Source organism: Hemibagrus wyckioides, linkage group LG23 (genome assembly GCF_019097595.1).
Source record: "Hemibagrus wyckioides isolate EC202008001 linkage group LG23, SWU_Hwy_1.0, whole genome shotgun sequence".
Classification (NCBI taxonomy): Eukaryota; Metazoa; Chordata; class Actinopteri; order Siluriformes; family Bagridae; genus Hemibagrus; species Hemibagrus wyckioides.
In genome coordinates, this window is record NC_080732.1 from 16,153,741 (window position 1) to 16,169,396 (window position 15,656).

Consider the following 15,656-nt stretch of genomic DNA (forward strand, 5'->3'; position numbering starts at 1 on the left):
TAATATAATATAATTTTATTACAATTATATTATAATATTATAATTATTAATGACATGACTGCAGTTTGCAGTAGTCCAATAAAATCAGGTTTTTCCCCCCAGGTTAGTGTGGTATAGGTTTAGCAACATTAAGAAAAACTGGAACACAACCTGATTCTCACAATAAGTTCTTGGTACTTATAGTGACTCAACACCTTTCTAATTTGTTTCCATTCCTCTTTATACATGGTTATTATTAAAGAATCTAGATATCATTGTTAAAATTGCAGTTTTTTCTCCATCTTTTTTCCTCCCTTGAGATTGAGATTGCGCTCAGAATGAACCAATCACATGTTTCAAAGTCATTATCATACTCCTATCATCAGTGCATGTGAACCCGATTAGCTCAGGTCAGCTGTTTTCTGTAGGATTCTGAAGCCTTTTTAAGAGCTCACTATAGAACGGTATCAATCTGACGGGGGATATGAAATGATTTCTATTTCTGTATTGAAAACACCTTCTGACCAAACACTTCTTCAGTATATAAGAGAAATTTAGTCGTTTCTAACATTAGATTGCAGCGGCTATGACTAATTCACCCTGTACTTTCTTTATTAAATGAATGTCCAATTGAAATAATTTAGTTAATAAAACGAACCAGCTTGTTCTTGAAAACTAAATGTTCATCTTCAGGATGTGATGAAGTCTCAACGGAAAAAAAAAAAAAAGAGGCGCTGACCGTGTTTGAGCAAGTTGACCACAACGTCTGCATGAGTGCTGATATTTTAACACTCCTGTATATACGCTAACTCATCGTTTTCTCCTAAATCTAGACTAGATTTTTTTTAAAATAGCTTACTGATTTAATGACCGCTGCTGTGTGCCATGGAACTCTTAATAATCAATTGTCCATTTTCTGGAAGGTTCTCGAATATGTTCGAGGTTTGAACTAAAAAAGCAAAAAGAAGAAGCAAGTGTTTTATTCTTCCTGTGTGTGTGTGTGTGTGTGTGTGTGTTAGAAAGAACCCTAGACAAATTTTTTACCCAACTGCATACTGTCTGTGGCACGTCAACGTTGTTTTTTTTTTTAGTGTCTAGTTGTTGTTTTATTGGACATTTCTTTTTTGATGTTTTGGACCACAGTCATCTTAAACAAACACATTTAACAATTATTACAATTTATTATTCATTTCCAAACAACAATTAAAAAAAAAAAAACATTTCTGCAATACTCTGGAAAATTTCTTGTTAACACTTTCATTATAACAGCTGGATAATATTCCCTCAGAATTTTTTCTTTTAAAGAAAAAATGCAAACAACAACAACAACAACAACAAATCACGGAACTTCTCATGACTTTCCTGTTGCAGAAAATAAATGACCGTTCCAAATATGTGAAGCGGCAGCACAGATCTCACCCTTCTTTTTACATTTCTGGCATATGCTCTTATTTTTTTTTTTTATACAACTGAGCAATACAGGGTTAAGGGCCTGGCTCAGGGGCCCAGCAGGGGCAGCTTGGTGGACCTGGGATCTGAACTGATGACCTTCTGATCAGTAGTCTGACACCTTCACCACTAAGCTTCCCCGACGATGTATATGAACGTAAGCCACTGTGAAAAAGTATACTGTTGCTATAGAAATGGCAAATTTCTAAGAATCAACACTTCAATGCTGTTATTTTCCTGTGATTTGAATTACAGGCAGCGCGATTCTCAGAGCTGCTGTCATGGAAACAATGAGTTAACACCTTCTGACCAATCAGAGTCGAGAATTCAACAGCGCTGTAGGATATAAGAGAATGTAGGCTGCTCGTGTTGCTTTGACCTCTAAAGTCAAATTATATTGGATGTTTAATGTTTTCTTTAAGCTCTTGTGCTTCTGTCTGTCCTTCTTTCTGTTCTTTCTTTCTTTCTTTCTTTCTTTCTTTCTTTCTTTCTTTCTTTCTTTCTTTCTTTCTGTTGATGATCAAGTATTACTGAATTTTAATTTGAAGTAATTCTGCATCACCTAAGATGTAGTCTAACCTTTTCTCTACGCTCTTGTTCTTCTGTCTGTCTTTTTCTTTCTTTCTTTCTTTCTTTCTTTCTTTCTTTCTTTCTTTCTTTCTTTCTTTCTTTCTTTCTTTCTTTCTTTCCCCATCTGTTCTTTCTTTCTTTCTTTCTTTCTTTCTTTCTTTCTTTCTTTCCTTTCCACTCTGATACTGTATGCACACAACAGAAAAACAATGCGTTCTGTAAGAGTTTGCAATCCATTAGGCAAAAAAAAAGTTGAAGCAAGAATTTCTTCTTTCCTGTGCGTGTTGCTCCGTCAGTTGCAACATCACTATAAGTGCCTGTAGTACCGTAAAATCTCTGCTAGACAAACCAAAATCTCACCACACAGACAAACACAGGTAAGAGTTATTATCTGGTTATTTTACCGATATTAAAGCTGTGTCATCTCGGGTTGGAAAAAAGGCAGTGTAAATAAAAAACAAAATATAAAACCTACTCAGCATCAAGCTCAGCATAAAGCATCCTTTAGTTTTTCTCGTTGGATGTCAGAAGTTTTTCGTGAAAATTTAGCACCATCACGCTAAGCCTATATTTATAGCTATGTTAGCTGTAGCCAAATATATCAGTAACTTTGTCCAGGAATTTGCTAATGAAATAATCAAAGACTAGCAACAGTAATAACTATAGAAATATGCATTGCATAAATGCAGACAAAACATCTCCATCTCCAAGACTGGCCAGAGATTGGACAGACTCCAGCTGTTATGAGGAAAGAATGTTAATCATCTATAACAACATTAATATTAATCATTGTCAGATTTCCTTTGTTCAAAGACTTTTTTTGAACTGGTCTTTTGTTTGCATGGCCACGATCGCCGTTTTAATTGAGACGCATTGAATTTGTCAGTAAGTTTGTAAATCATATGCAAGTCATATAAGCAATCCCACTTGGATTCCACTTCAAATGAGCTCCGAGTACAATACAAAAGCCTTGACGGTCTACTGATCACTGATTAAAAAGGAAAACTGTATGATCGCTGATTAAAAATAAAACTCCAGTGTGATTCCGAGCACTGATTTAGAAAGGGCTTTTAAATAAATTAGACTGTCTGATTCTATTTACTTCCTCAAATGAAATAAAAGGGACCAAATTAAAACGTATCACATATCACGACTTGCTTATGGAGAGTGAAGATCCTCCTACTGGCCTTGTGTTCCAGGTTTTACAAATATTTGGCAACATTTAATGGGTTAGCTTTAGTGTTTACAACTGTTGACATCTCCATGGGAAAACCATTTGGATTTTTCAGCTCTAGCAAAAGCGAAGGGGAAAGGACGCAGGACAGGAAAACCTTATCTGTTTTTGCTAGTGCTTAGCTTCATATTGTGGGGGTGTTTATCTAGGTGAATTTTGATCTCTGAATCCAGTCTTCATCTTTCCAGTCAATGGAAAACAAGAAAGGTCTGTTTTCTAGGTCTCTTTGGACTAGATCTAGTATGATTAGAGAAACTGATTACTGATTTAAAAGTGATTATCGCATGTTTGCAGGTTTTTCATTTAGAAAAGAAAAGAAAAAGCTGTACCAGTGCACCGGCACAGGGTTTTTATGTTAAAATATATATATTCTTTTACTCTCTGCCTGCTAGGATCTTTTGTTAGACTCTACAGATGGATGGAGACATTTCTGAAAGCACATAAATTAGCCTTAAACAATATTTTGCCAATAGTAAATAGGGGAAATAATTAGCCACAAGGATTGTGCTAGCATTAAGTATAAACGGCCATCTGTTGTGCATGTTCTGTCCCACATTCTCTCAAAATTCCTAACAGTGTTTATGTTTCTAGGGAGGAAAAAAAATGTACTGGACCAAACCACTTAGCGATTTGATCCTGACTGTGGACAGCATATCCCTGCTGATTGGCTTCCCTGCCAACCTGCTGGCTCTCTACACCTTCGTACTGAAGCTTAAAAAGCAAGCTATGCCTCTTGATGTACTCTTATTCAACCTGACCATCTCGAACCTTCTCACACTGATCTTCCTCCCGATCCGCATCAGAGAGGCGGCCGACATGCGATGGACCCAGAGCTACTTCCTGTGTCCTCTGTTGGGATACGTTATATACACCTCCATCTACAACAGCACCTTGCTTCTAACAGCTATCAGTGTGGAGCGCTATCTGGGAGTGGCCTTCCCCATTAAATATAAACAAAACCGAAATCCGCGGAATGCCGTGATCGCTGCCATCTTATTTTGGGTGGTTACCATGGCTCATTGCAGCTTTATCTACATCGTACAGCAGTATGAAAAACATAATGACACCAGCCCCGAGGACAGGGACTCCTGCCACACCATGTTTAATGAAAAGCAGTTGAAGCTTATTTTGCCGTTCCGGTTAGAGCTCTTCATTGTACTTTTCTTCATCCCTTTGATAATCTGCAGCTTTTGCTACATCAAGTTCATTCTCATCCTTTCACACTTACCGAAATTCAACCCTAAGAAGCGCTGCAGGGCCATCGGACTTGTCATAGTCACCTTCCTGGTCTTCATCATTTGTTTCATACCTATCAACGTGTCCCATCTAGTGAGTTTTATTGGATGGTATGTTCCCAGTTGGAGAGTATACACTCTGCTTCCCTGCACCTTCAGCGCCTGTTTGAATCCCTTCATCTTTTACTTCTCATCTTCCGTACTCCGAAAGACTTTTGCCCAATGCGTAAGCAGACTCGTCAACAGGCTTCAAGAATCCTGCTTCTTGAGATTATTCAAGTGCCTTACATCAAAGGAGAGATTACAGAATCCCAGTGAAAGTTCTCAATGAACAGTGTAGTATTGCAGACTGGATTGATAATGTGACTTACTTTATCAATGGGAAGTTCAAATCCCAGGTCTACCAAGCTGCTACTGGTGGGCCCTTGAGCGAGACCCTTAACCCTCAGTTGTGTAACTAAGATAAATGTAGGTTGCTCTGAAAAAGGTCGTTTCCCTCCCAAGTGTCATAAATGTAAATGTTAAGGAAAAACTTAGAGCTGTTAATGGACCAAGGTTCAGGTTCAATAAGATCAAAGCAATCATTTCCAAATTTTCCCATATTCAAGCAATGTCCACTGGTATAATGTGGAATGTGCAGGATTTTTCTTTCAAAAGAGCTTGGATATCAGAGCCTAAACATCTGGCATGGGCTCTTGTCTTCGTCTTAAGATGGAAACATAATAGACGTTTAAAGAACGGAATGGAAAGCCAGTGCATGATGAATGATTTGAGATTTTGCTGTGCAGTATTGTACAAGACGTCTGAATGGTTCTGCAGTACTATAAAACATTTAATTGTTATTTGATATCACTGTAATTTATAGTGGATGAGAAAGACTCTTTCCATCTGCTACAGCTCATATTATCACAGGAACCTCAGTTTGTTACTGTAAATCTGGTACATCTGCAAATTGATATATTTAATAGAATAAAAAATAAATCAACTTTTTATAGCCCAAGAAAAGCTATTAACAAAACAAAAACAACAAATCATTCAAATTTAAATCTGTTCATGGCAGAAATTATGTATTATGTATATTTCTGCTCTTTTTCCCCCCACTATGCACTCGTCTATTTGTCAAAGTGTCATTATATATATGTAATTAAACATTCTGTTAACTTTAATTGGAATTATTTTCACTTGTTGAGCAAATGTTTCATAAAAAGCAATTGTTTCACATTTTAGCATTGTTTGGCCATAGCTTGCTTCGGAATTTGGATAAAGAAAAATTTTTCTGTGACATCAGCCTATATAAATGAATTAATATGGATACCAGGACTGGAAAGATAAGTAATGCACATAAATTAAACCTATTGCTATGTAAGTCTTATAGGCCTAGAATTCGTTCTCATCAGATAAACGAATATATATAATATTTAGGGAAAAAATTATTACAAATATTTCATCTTGTGTGGTGTGAATCATTGTGTACAGATAGAAATCCTGCATAAAAATATGATCTCAGAAAAAACACAGTATCCTTAGAAACTGAAAAGAAACAAATAAGAAGAACTGTTTATTTCTGATAAGGGAGAACGCTGGCACTGGGAGAAAGGGGAATTTGAGCTGTTATTGGAAGATGAAATGCTAAAAATGCAAAAAAAAAAAAGTGAAAGTGAAGTCAAGCAACCATTTTTTAAATATTATTTTCACTACCGGTTCCAAAAAAATTGGGATCATTTGGAAATTTCCTTGGTTTCCAGTCTTCCCACTCCTTTTTCTGTTTTATGAAGGGAGTAGTTCACAGCATGGTCATTTTGAGTCTGTAATCAAACTCCTGAAGCTCCAGATACTAAACGGACCTAAAGAAGGCCATTTTATTGCTCCTTTAATCAGTACAACAGTCTTCTAATAATCAATTAGCCTGATAAAATGATTAACTTTTAAGGATTAGCAAACATAACATCAGACTGAAACAGAGGACTGATGGTGGGCCTCTGTATTTACAAGTAACCTTTCGAATGGTAGTGTGTTAAAAATAAAACAAAATTATCTTCTATATATACTTAGGGGAAGTGCGAATGTGTCAGAATTATAATTTTCACTTTTTATGTCATGTTGTTTGAATATTTCTTGTACATCTAGTGCAGGAAGTGATGTATTCTGGTAGGTAAAAGAAGAAGTCAGCAGTTCCGCTTTCCTGTGTGTGTCATTGCAACATTAATTATACAGAAAACTACGTATCTGTTTGACCTTCTTGAACCATACACTGTATATATACTGCCATTATTGTTGTGGCTTGCGTTTTATTTGATAAATTAATTTATCCGTTTAATGTTGAAAACAGAAATCCAGGAAAAATTAAATTTTCCACACACTATATTCTTAAAACAAATATCAAGTATTGCTTGCACATGCTGTTTAAATGGAGGTCCAGCCTCCTGTTTATGAAGGTACTGCATTGACTCGCTGCAGTGGCAGACAGAACAGACACTGACCGAAGCGGGGCTGGTGTTAAAAGAGGCTTTTATTTCTTAAGTGAGATAGAAAGATGGGGGTGCAGAAAGGGGAATCGAATACCGTCTCCAGGTGTAGAGGGCAGTGAAGGAGGTGCCAAGGTGCAGCATGGGGTCAGTCCTTATTGGCTAGGTGGCGTGTCCTTTTTTGTGGTTAGCGTGGGTGAAAGGTCGAGTGTGAGTCACGGCACATAGCTGAGGGAGACTGTGCCAGCATCAGTACGTAGACAGATTTTACTTACAAACTTGGCAGATATCCTCTGCTGTGTCCTTTGAGAGGACGGTGATGAGCTCTTTCCAGCCTGCGCTCTTGTGGTCCACAAAGGTAGTGAAATGGCGCTGTCCTTTCAGCACCACGGCGGCAGTAGTGCCGAGCCTGCAGCAATTTATAAGTGTGGTATGAAGGCCTGTTTTTACAGAAGCCTCACTCATCTCCAGGTTAATTGAACCCAGAGTTTATTAGTACCTTAATAGCTGGAGTAGTCCTGCAATAACAAAAACTCGGTTATTTGAGGATTAACCTGCTAGAGGAGGTGTGGTCAGTGGTCAGGGGGAAATATCTACTCGAGAGGTAGTATTTCAATTACTCATTGGCTCATTTAATGGCCAGGGCTTCTTAATTCACAGTGGCATAAAATAAAGAAGGCTGTACTGTGCAATACTTTGTATGATACATGTTCAGCATTTCGTACACACAATTTTCTCACACAATATCCTACAGTATATAATTATTCAAAATCATTATGCATTATCTGGTAAGTAAAAACAACAAGCATCCAATAAAAGTTGTTTTCTTTGTTTGACCTGGGGATCAATTTCACTAGATGCTTAGGACTAAACATGATGAGTTATTCAGGATCCTGGTATTTGTGTTTCTGTGTGTGTTGACACCTGTTGGCCTGCGTGTGAAGTTCTCTTCATCTGTTTAACTTCCAACGCTTCCAACGTTTTCCAACATTGCTCATTTGTGAGCACAGGTGCACTGATAAACTTAAGATACACATCCATGGAACTGCTAAATCCATATCCAAATGAGTTAAGATTTACCAAACAGGAGTCTGGAAATGTTTCAGACAAGTACAGGAGGTCCAGACAATACAGCAAATCCAAAGAGCTGTCACAAACCAAGGCAAAGTTTTGCAATGTTTGCACATGCTCTAAGAACAGGAAATGATGTGGTGCAGAGGAAGCATTGTTAGTATTCATAGGGGGGAGGACCTCTGCAGGCATGAAGATGAAATGTCTCTAGTGGATGTGACATAAGACTCTTTTCCACCTCTTGTATTCTTTGAGAAATGAACAAATTGAATACAACAGACATATTCATATCTGCCATCTGGTGTTTGTGTCTTTTAAGCTTTCAGCCCTCCCACTTGCATTATTTTGGCACCTGATATGCTAGAAGCAGTGGCTCAGAGGTTAAGCCTCAGGGATAATGATCAGAAGGTCAGGAGGTTCAAGCCCCAGCACTTCCAAGCTGCCATTGTTGGGTCCATGAGCAAAGCCCTTAACCCTGTCTGCTCTAGGGATGCTGCTGAACCTGTGCTTTGACCCAAGCATGCTAACATGAAAATGTGAACAAAATAATTACCTTGTGTTGTTGCTGAGGAATTTACGACCTCCTTTGTTGTGGTCTTCAGATGTTTTTGAGAAACTGCTTGCCACTATTGAAAAATCTTTATTACCAGGCATGCATAATGTTGAAAAAAACTCTTGAGGGGTTTTTAGCAGTTCCTTTGAGAGTACCATTTCAGAAAGACTTCCTCACACATCCCATTTCTAGTTGCTTAATTATTTAAGGAACTCTTAAAAGATATATTTAAGTGGGTAATAGTCCTCGGGTCTAATTCAAGTCTGGTGGTAATGGTTGTACATTTAGTCTGGCATGTAGTGCAGGTCCTTGACCACAAACAAACAAATCAACAAAACAACACAAGAATAAAAAAATAACCTCATCTGTTCATCTTCTGTACCATGTACTAAAGTTATCTGACTAGATTATGTACACCTTATGAGTTCTAGCTATTAAGAAGAGAAAATTGACCAATAATTACTCTTATATATGGTTTATAAATAGTTCTTAAGGGTTCTAAGCTTTAAAATAGGTTTTGTTTTGAACTGTGTCTGACTGGAAAATACCTTCCAACAGTATCAGAAACTGACGGTCTGTGATGATGAACTACATTGTTTTAAATCCACAAATAATCTGATTTATTACACATGAAATAATTTTACATTCTGGGGGAGTTCCTTCAGTGAGAATTTTGATTTATGTGGGATTTATTGGTGGCAGGGTCAAATATGTTTTTATTGTTTTTAATGCCAGGCTGGAATCATTATATTATTTACTGCACTGTGGGAGTCCAATAAAATAAAATATCATAAAATAAAATAAAATAAAAAGGTGTCTTTATTTGTCACATATACATTACTGCACAGTGAAATTCTTTCTTTGTATATCCCATCCTTGGGGTTTGGGTTCAGAGCACAGGGTCAGCCATGATACAGTGCCCCTGGAGCAGGGTGGGTTTGGACCTTGCTCAAGGGCCCAACAGTGGCAGCTTGCCGATGGTGGTGGGGCTTGAACCTCGATCTTCTGGTCAACAACCCAGAGGCTTAACCACTTGAGCTACCACCATTCAAAACAAAACAAAAAACAAAACAAAATAAAATAAAAAAAATAAAATAAAATAAAATAAAATAAAATAAAAAAATAATAAAATAAAATAAAATAAAATATTCAAAATGTAAATAAAATTAAAATTTTCAGAAGACAGCTACAGATCTTAACAGCTGGCTATATACTGATATACTTTGTTAATGGTATATGGCACCAATGGTTAATGGTATATACTCCATTTTTTTTAGGTAAATAGAGAAAAAAATCCAAATGCATGTAAGAAAGCTCTTCTTAAGAACAGACAGACATAAGAATTCAGGATGTGATGAGGTCTAATGCAATGCCGAGTAAACGTCAGCGTCGCTGATTGTGTTTAGGTAAAGTCAATACTTTTCACACAGTAGCACTGTTGAATTAAAGTTGAAAATGATGTTGTAAAAAAAAAGAAAAGAAGAAGTAAGTGTTTCTGCTTTCCAGCAGTGTTTCATTGCAACATTATTGCAACAGAAAACTGTTTGACCGATCACTCAACATCAGTCTTTCGAATTGATTAATTTATTTGCTATTTTGTTTTCACCGCAACATCACTTACTCCTGAGGATATATACAGTATATTTCCTACATGTTCTAACATGTTCTTTTTTAACATGGTCTCTTACTTGTTACTCAGATAAGCCATAAACATTTTGTGTCACAGTTTAATATCGGCTAACAGATATTATTCAGACGGAATAAAGAATAGTGTTTGTTTATGTAATTTAAAAAGGTTGTCCGTCCTTATCAGGGTGTATATGCAAATGTTTTGGCACCCCTGCCTAAAATGGCATATTCTGTTGAAGTGAATCAAACACAAACTGGTATTATTTTTTCCTAAAAATGTTAATTAGTTATTTTATATCTGATTAGACATCCTTAGAAACTCAGTACTTACTAACACACTTTGGAAGATGTGCCAATGCATCTTGCCAATGTTTTTTCTTTTCTACCACTATTCCTCTCTACTACCGAAATATATTTGGTCCTTCTTGTATGCACAGCTCCATGCCTAAGACTTAAGGTAGTCGAGATACTCTGAGGGCAATGTTTTTAGAAAGCTTCAGCCTGCAGTTCTTGAAGTAGTTGATGGGGGATTTTTAAGAGAAATACATACTGTATAATCATTTCCTGGAATCTTCTGTATATTAGTTATATGCATGACACCCAGGAGACTTTCACAATCTGATGAATAAAAGAGGATGTTAGTTTTGTGGGGGTTTTCTTTGTTTTCAGTGTGTATCATTTTGGCAAATCATTAAATACAGAACTAAAGTAAATACTACAGACAACAGAGCCGGGGATACCACTAGCATTAACAAAGGTAAGAATGCAATGATTCTGTAAACAAACCTGTGTGTCTTACTCTTATTGCATGATCAGCCTGAAATTGAAGTGAAATGAATTGAAGTGAAATGAGTGGAATTGCTTGTGTCTAATTGGTCTACACTAACTATTAACTATTGGTGCATTTCTGATATGATTTTCTAACACAGTCATTTTATATTACTGAGAAATTTCCATAAAACCCATTAAGACAAACAAAACAAGACGTTCGGTTCGATGACAAAAGAAATATAGTCCCTATAATGGACCTTCCTCCATTAGTTGTTGTTTGGTCACCAGGTTTTGAACAGTAACAATAAAAAATACTTTTGACATGGAATGTAGATGCAATTAAAAGATCACTTAATTGATGTATTAAAACTTTTCTCCCTGTATATTGATATACATTTATTTATGTTTTAGTCTTTTTTATTTAACATTATATGTATTATTAGTGTCATAGTCAGGTGTATCAATTAATATCCCCCTTATCGTGTATGCACACTTACATATGCAAAAATGTGTACACATGAACACATATACATACATGTTATTTACTCATTTTCTGTTTTTATTTGATATTTTATTGTTTTTTTATTGTTATTGTAATTTTTTCGTTTTGCACTTTGGTGCAGTATTTTTATACTTTTATACTTAAATTTACAAAATTTAATATTGTTTAGCTGGAGGCTTTAAATAAAGCCCATTTTTTTCTGTCTCTCTGTTCAAGCTATAATAAATTGTTTTAATATTAAATTTAATATTTTAATTTTGGAATTGTGCACATCCAAACAGACAAAATAAATAAATAAAAAATATCCACTAAATTATTTAACTTAATTAACTTCTGCACTTATTGAAAAATAAATAACTATGGCAGGGTTAAATGCAGCCGAATTATTTTCATGTATCAGTACATTCCAGAGTATTTTACACCACAAATATGTACCCATGCCAATAACTATTCATCTCACTTTTAATTGATTTATAGTTAACAAGTTAGTTCTTGTTATTGCTTACAATATAGCGGGACAGATATCCCTCAACAGCTTCTACTTTTTCCCTCCCATGAAGTTAATAAGACAGATGGCCATTATTATAGAGAAACCACAAAACTGACCACATCAGAACTGATTTATTTTTAATCTGTCTGTTTAGCTCAGGGGCCGTCAAAATAGTTCTCATGCATTGTGTTACTCTCTGTTTGAAGTAACCAGATTCATTTTCAGTTTTGGGTGGAAGTAATGGTTGTTCATTTTTACAGTTTGAGTAACTATGGAAATACCTTCCCACAAGAGCTATCAGGCATTGTTTTGTCACAGTTTCTGAAGATCTGACCTGTTGTGAACTGAAATGTTGAATTGAATTAAAATGACATTTTCTATTAAAATTCTGACATTGTTTCTACTATCTATATAGAACCATGAAGTGGACAAAGAATCTTAGCAATTTGGTCCTGGCAGTTGATGGCATCACACTGATTGCAGGTCTTCCTGCTAATCTGCTGGCTCTCTACGTCTTCATTCATAAGGTGAAGCAGCGAGCTACGCCCATGTACGTGCTCTTGCTCAGCCTCACCATCTCGGACCTGATCTTCCTGTGCTTCCTTCCGGTGCGCATGAAAGAGGCGGCTGACATGAAATGGACCATGAGTACCTCCCTCTGTCCGCTTTCAGGATTTATCTTTTACGCCACCATTTACAACAGCACCTTGCTTTTGATGGCTATCAGTGTGGAGCGCTATTTGGGAGTGGCCTTTCCGATCAAGTACAAACTCAAGCAACATCCGCGATATGCCCTGATCGCATGCGTCATCTTCTGGGTGGTTTCCATGGCGCATTGCAGCTCTGTCTATATTATTCAGTACTATAAGCCCAATCAAACCTCTGAACAATTCAAAGAATGCTATTATCAGTTTACGAATGAACAGTTGATGATCCTTTTGTCTGTTCGTTTCGAATTGTTTGTCGTGCTGTTCCTCATCCCTTTCATCATCTGCAGCTTCTGCTACATCAAATTCATCCTCATCCTCTCCCGGCTACCTAGCATCAAACCACAGAAGCGCTTCAGGGCCATTTGGCTTGCCATAGCCACCCTCCTGGTTTTTATCGTCTGCTTCATGCCGTACAACATGTCCCATGTTGAGGGTTTTATCAGATGGTACGATCCTGAATGGAGAGTGTACGCCCTGCTCACCAGCACTTTTAATGCCTGCTTGGACCCCATCATCTTTTATTTCTCCTCTTCAGCAATCCGGGCGACTTGCAAACACTTGAAAATCAGACTTATCAATAGCATACACCCTTTCTTTTGCTGGAAATTGCTTAACTGTTCTCAGTTAAACACCACACAGAGATCCAATACCAGTTCTCTCTAGTATAACATACTGGATGTAACATTGTATGTAAGAAAAGTCTGGATGGTCACTGCAAATGTAATTTGCCAAGATGTTCTAGAAATATCTTACAACTGCTGGTGGGCCAATAGTTTAGCCCTTATTCTGAAACATCACTGAGGTTCACTGAATCAACTGTTTTTTTTTTTTTGGCTAATTCAGTTAAACTGTAAGTCTTGCTTATGTCGATTTAATGTCTACTGATGCAGACCAGTACAAAGCATCTGGTCAGAAGACACTCTTTACTGACATCTGTGTTGAAAACAACCCTACTGTCCCCTCAGTGGTGTTTTTAAATCATAACTGTGTTAGCTCTCCAAATCCAAATGTTTTGATTACTTGTATAGCAAACATGACTGTGTAGGTGAAAAGGTTGTAAATAATGTATGTAATGCAAAAGTCAATAAACTAAGGCAAATAAATAAATCACATTTTATTATTAGCACATGTTAGCTTTAATAAACTGAGTGTAATAGTTTTGGCAAAGTATATTATTTCCCTGTATTTAACTCTTTGTGTAATCTTAATAATGCATTTATTAAGTACATTAGTGTATACCATAAACGTGACCTGATATCCATCTTCAGTTTGAGAACTGAGAATCAGACACTGTAGGTCAGACACTGTATCTTCAAGTATGGCATAATAAAAAAAAGTCTTTAATGGCCATAAGAGGGCAGTGGTATCATGACATAGGCAAGGTCATAGGGTTGTAGATGGAGCACAGGCTTCTTCACAGGCTTGAAGAAATCCACACAAAATCTATCAAATACCAGGTTGACCAGCTTATTCAGTGGGCTGAACATTCCTGCTATTGGGTTTGAGAGCTGTCCATTATATCCCACCTGTTTAAAAACACAATGCAGTTGAGGAGACCGATGGCTAGTTGTGCTTAAGAGTCTCCAATATAGATTCTTAGATCAAGGTCATTGAGTCAGAGTGAATTTGAAGCAAGTGAAAGATCTAGCTTGATAGAAATTAAGCCTTTCTGCAGATTTCACGTATTTCATATTTTATATCACTGATTATGATGAAAGTATGGTTGAGGAAGTTTCTTGGCTAGGAACAACTAGGAACTTGTGATTCCCAACATCATGATTTGAGATGCCACAAGGAGAACTTGCATGGCCACAGTTACGGTCAATTGTTTTTGTTACAAGACCACTCCCATGCTGCTTTGTGAAGCATCTGTCTCTTTCACTTATGGTAAAGAAGGATCTGAACGAGGAAGAATAGGAGCAATGGTGAATTTGTCCTTGAGGATGTTCAATGCACTGATGGCTGCTTCATTCCTTTTAAGGTTCTTGGGTTTTGCTGTGACCCAGGAAGTTAAATGAGAACTCTTACTGAATCCGTTAAATACTCTTCGTCAAAAGTTAGCGTCTCCTGCGAATCACTGCAGACGTACACGCATCATCACAATGCTGCTTCAACTATCACTCATCACAACTGCTTGGGTATCTTTGATGTATCCCAGGTATAAAACTGAGGACTGATGAAGTTCAGTCTTTTTCAGTTTACTGATGATTGCCTAGGAGTTTTTTGAGGACTTGGTGAGCATGATCTACAATGAGTGGAAATGTTGTCATTGTACACAATTGTGCATCTCACTGAGTACATTATTCACAATGGCTTAGAAGACAGGGGGGCATTAACCAAACCGCACAGCATCACTAGCTATTCAAAATGACCAGACTGTCTTCCAATCATCTCCCTCTCAAATTCTGTTAAGGATATAAGCACCTCTTATTTCATGTAGCTCATCCAGGGCTGATGGCAGCAGTGGTAATGGGAATCAGTACTTCACCATGACAGAGTTGAGGCCTCTATAATCAGTGCAGGGTCTCAGCCTGCCGTTATTGTTTCTATGTAAAAAAAAAACCCAGCACTATGCAGAGAACTGGAATTAAGGCACAGTACCTTAAAGCTCAGATCTAGTGCTCGAATGGTCACTGGGCCCTTTAGAGGAACTTCAACATGCTAACCTGCTAATTTTGAACCACAAAGGGCTGGAAAATGTTCAGATTGTGATTACAGGATCAAAGATGCTGGTACTGAGCATTTGCATGTCTAGTGTAATGGATTAAGTAGAAACATCAGCCCTTTCTCCTCTGATGAACTTTTTCCTTGTTTTCATTCTTGTCAGATTTGTCCTACAAAATAAATGTTTAACTTGCGAGTGCATACTCTAGGATGCCATATATGGATGCATATACCTCTACAAGATTAGCAGAATTCAGTGACCCAATATTAGCCGATCATGTCTACATGCTAGGTCAACTGGTTTCAATTCCATCCACTCTCCATTGTGAAACTT

At 37.0% G+C, this 15,656-nt stretch overlaps 2 protein-coding genes across 2 annotated transcripts; both read left to right on the plus strand.

Annotated features, from left to right (window-relative positions):
* Positions 1-2,278: 2,278 nt before the first annotated feature.
* Positions 2,279-8,197, plus strand: LOC131344010 (free fatty acid receptor 2-like). Its single transcript, XM_058375934.1, has 2 exons — positions 2,279-2,375; positions 3,824-8,197. Exon 2 carries the CDS (start codon positions 3,836-3,838, stop codon positions 4,796-4,798), a length of 963 nt encoding a protein of 320 aa, XP_058231917.1. The 5' UTR covers positions 2,279-2,375; positions 3,824-3,835; the 3' UTR covers positions 4,799-8,197.
* A 2,422-nt stretch (positions 8,198-10,619) lies between these two features.
* LOC131344414 (free fatty acid receptor 3-like) lies at positions 10,620-13,778 on the plus strand. The gene is made up of 2 exons (XM_058376707.1): positions 10,620-10,942; positions 12,364-13,778. The coding sequence occupies exon 2, from the start codon at positions 12,368-12,370 to the stop codon at positions 13,319-13,321; it is 954 nt and encodes a 317-aa protein (XP_058232690.1). The 5' UTR covers positions 10,620-10,942; positions 12,364-12,367; the 3' UTR covers positions 13,322-13,778.
* The last annotated feature ends 1,878 nt before the right edge of the window (positions 13,779-15,656 follow it).

Bases quoted from the DNA above. Each gene is read 5' to 3' on its own strand.
- LOC131344010 (XM_058375934.1), top strand. From the start codon at position 3,836: ATGTACTGGACCAAACCACTTAGCGATTTGATCCTGACTGTGGACAGC.
- LOC131344414 (XM_058376707.1), top strand. From the start codon at position 12,368: ATGAAGTGGACAAAGAATCTTAGCAATTTGGTCCTGGCAGTTGATGGC.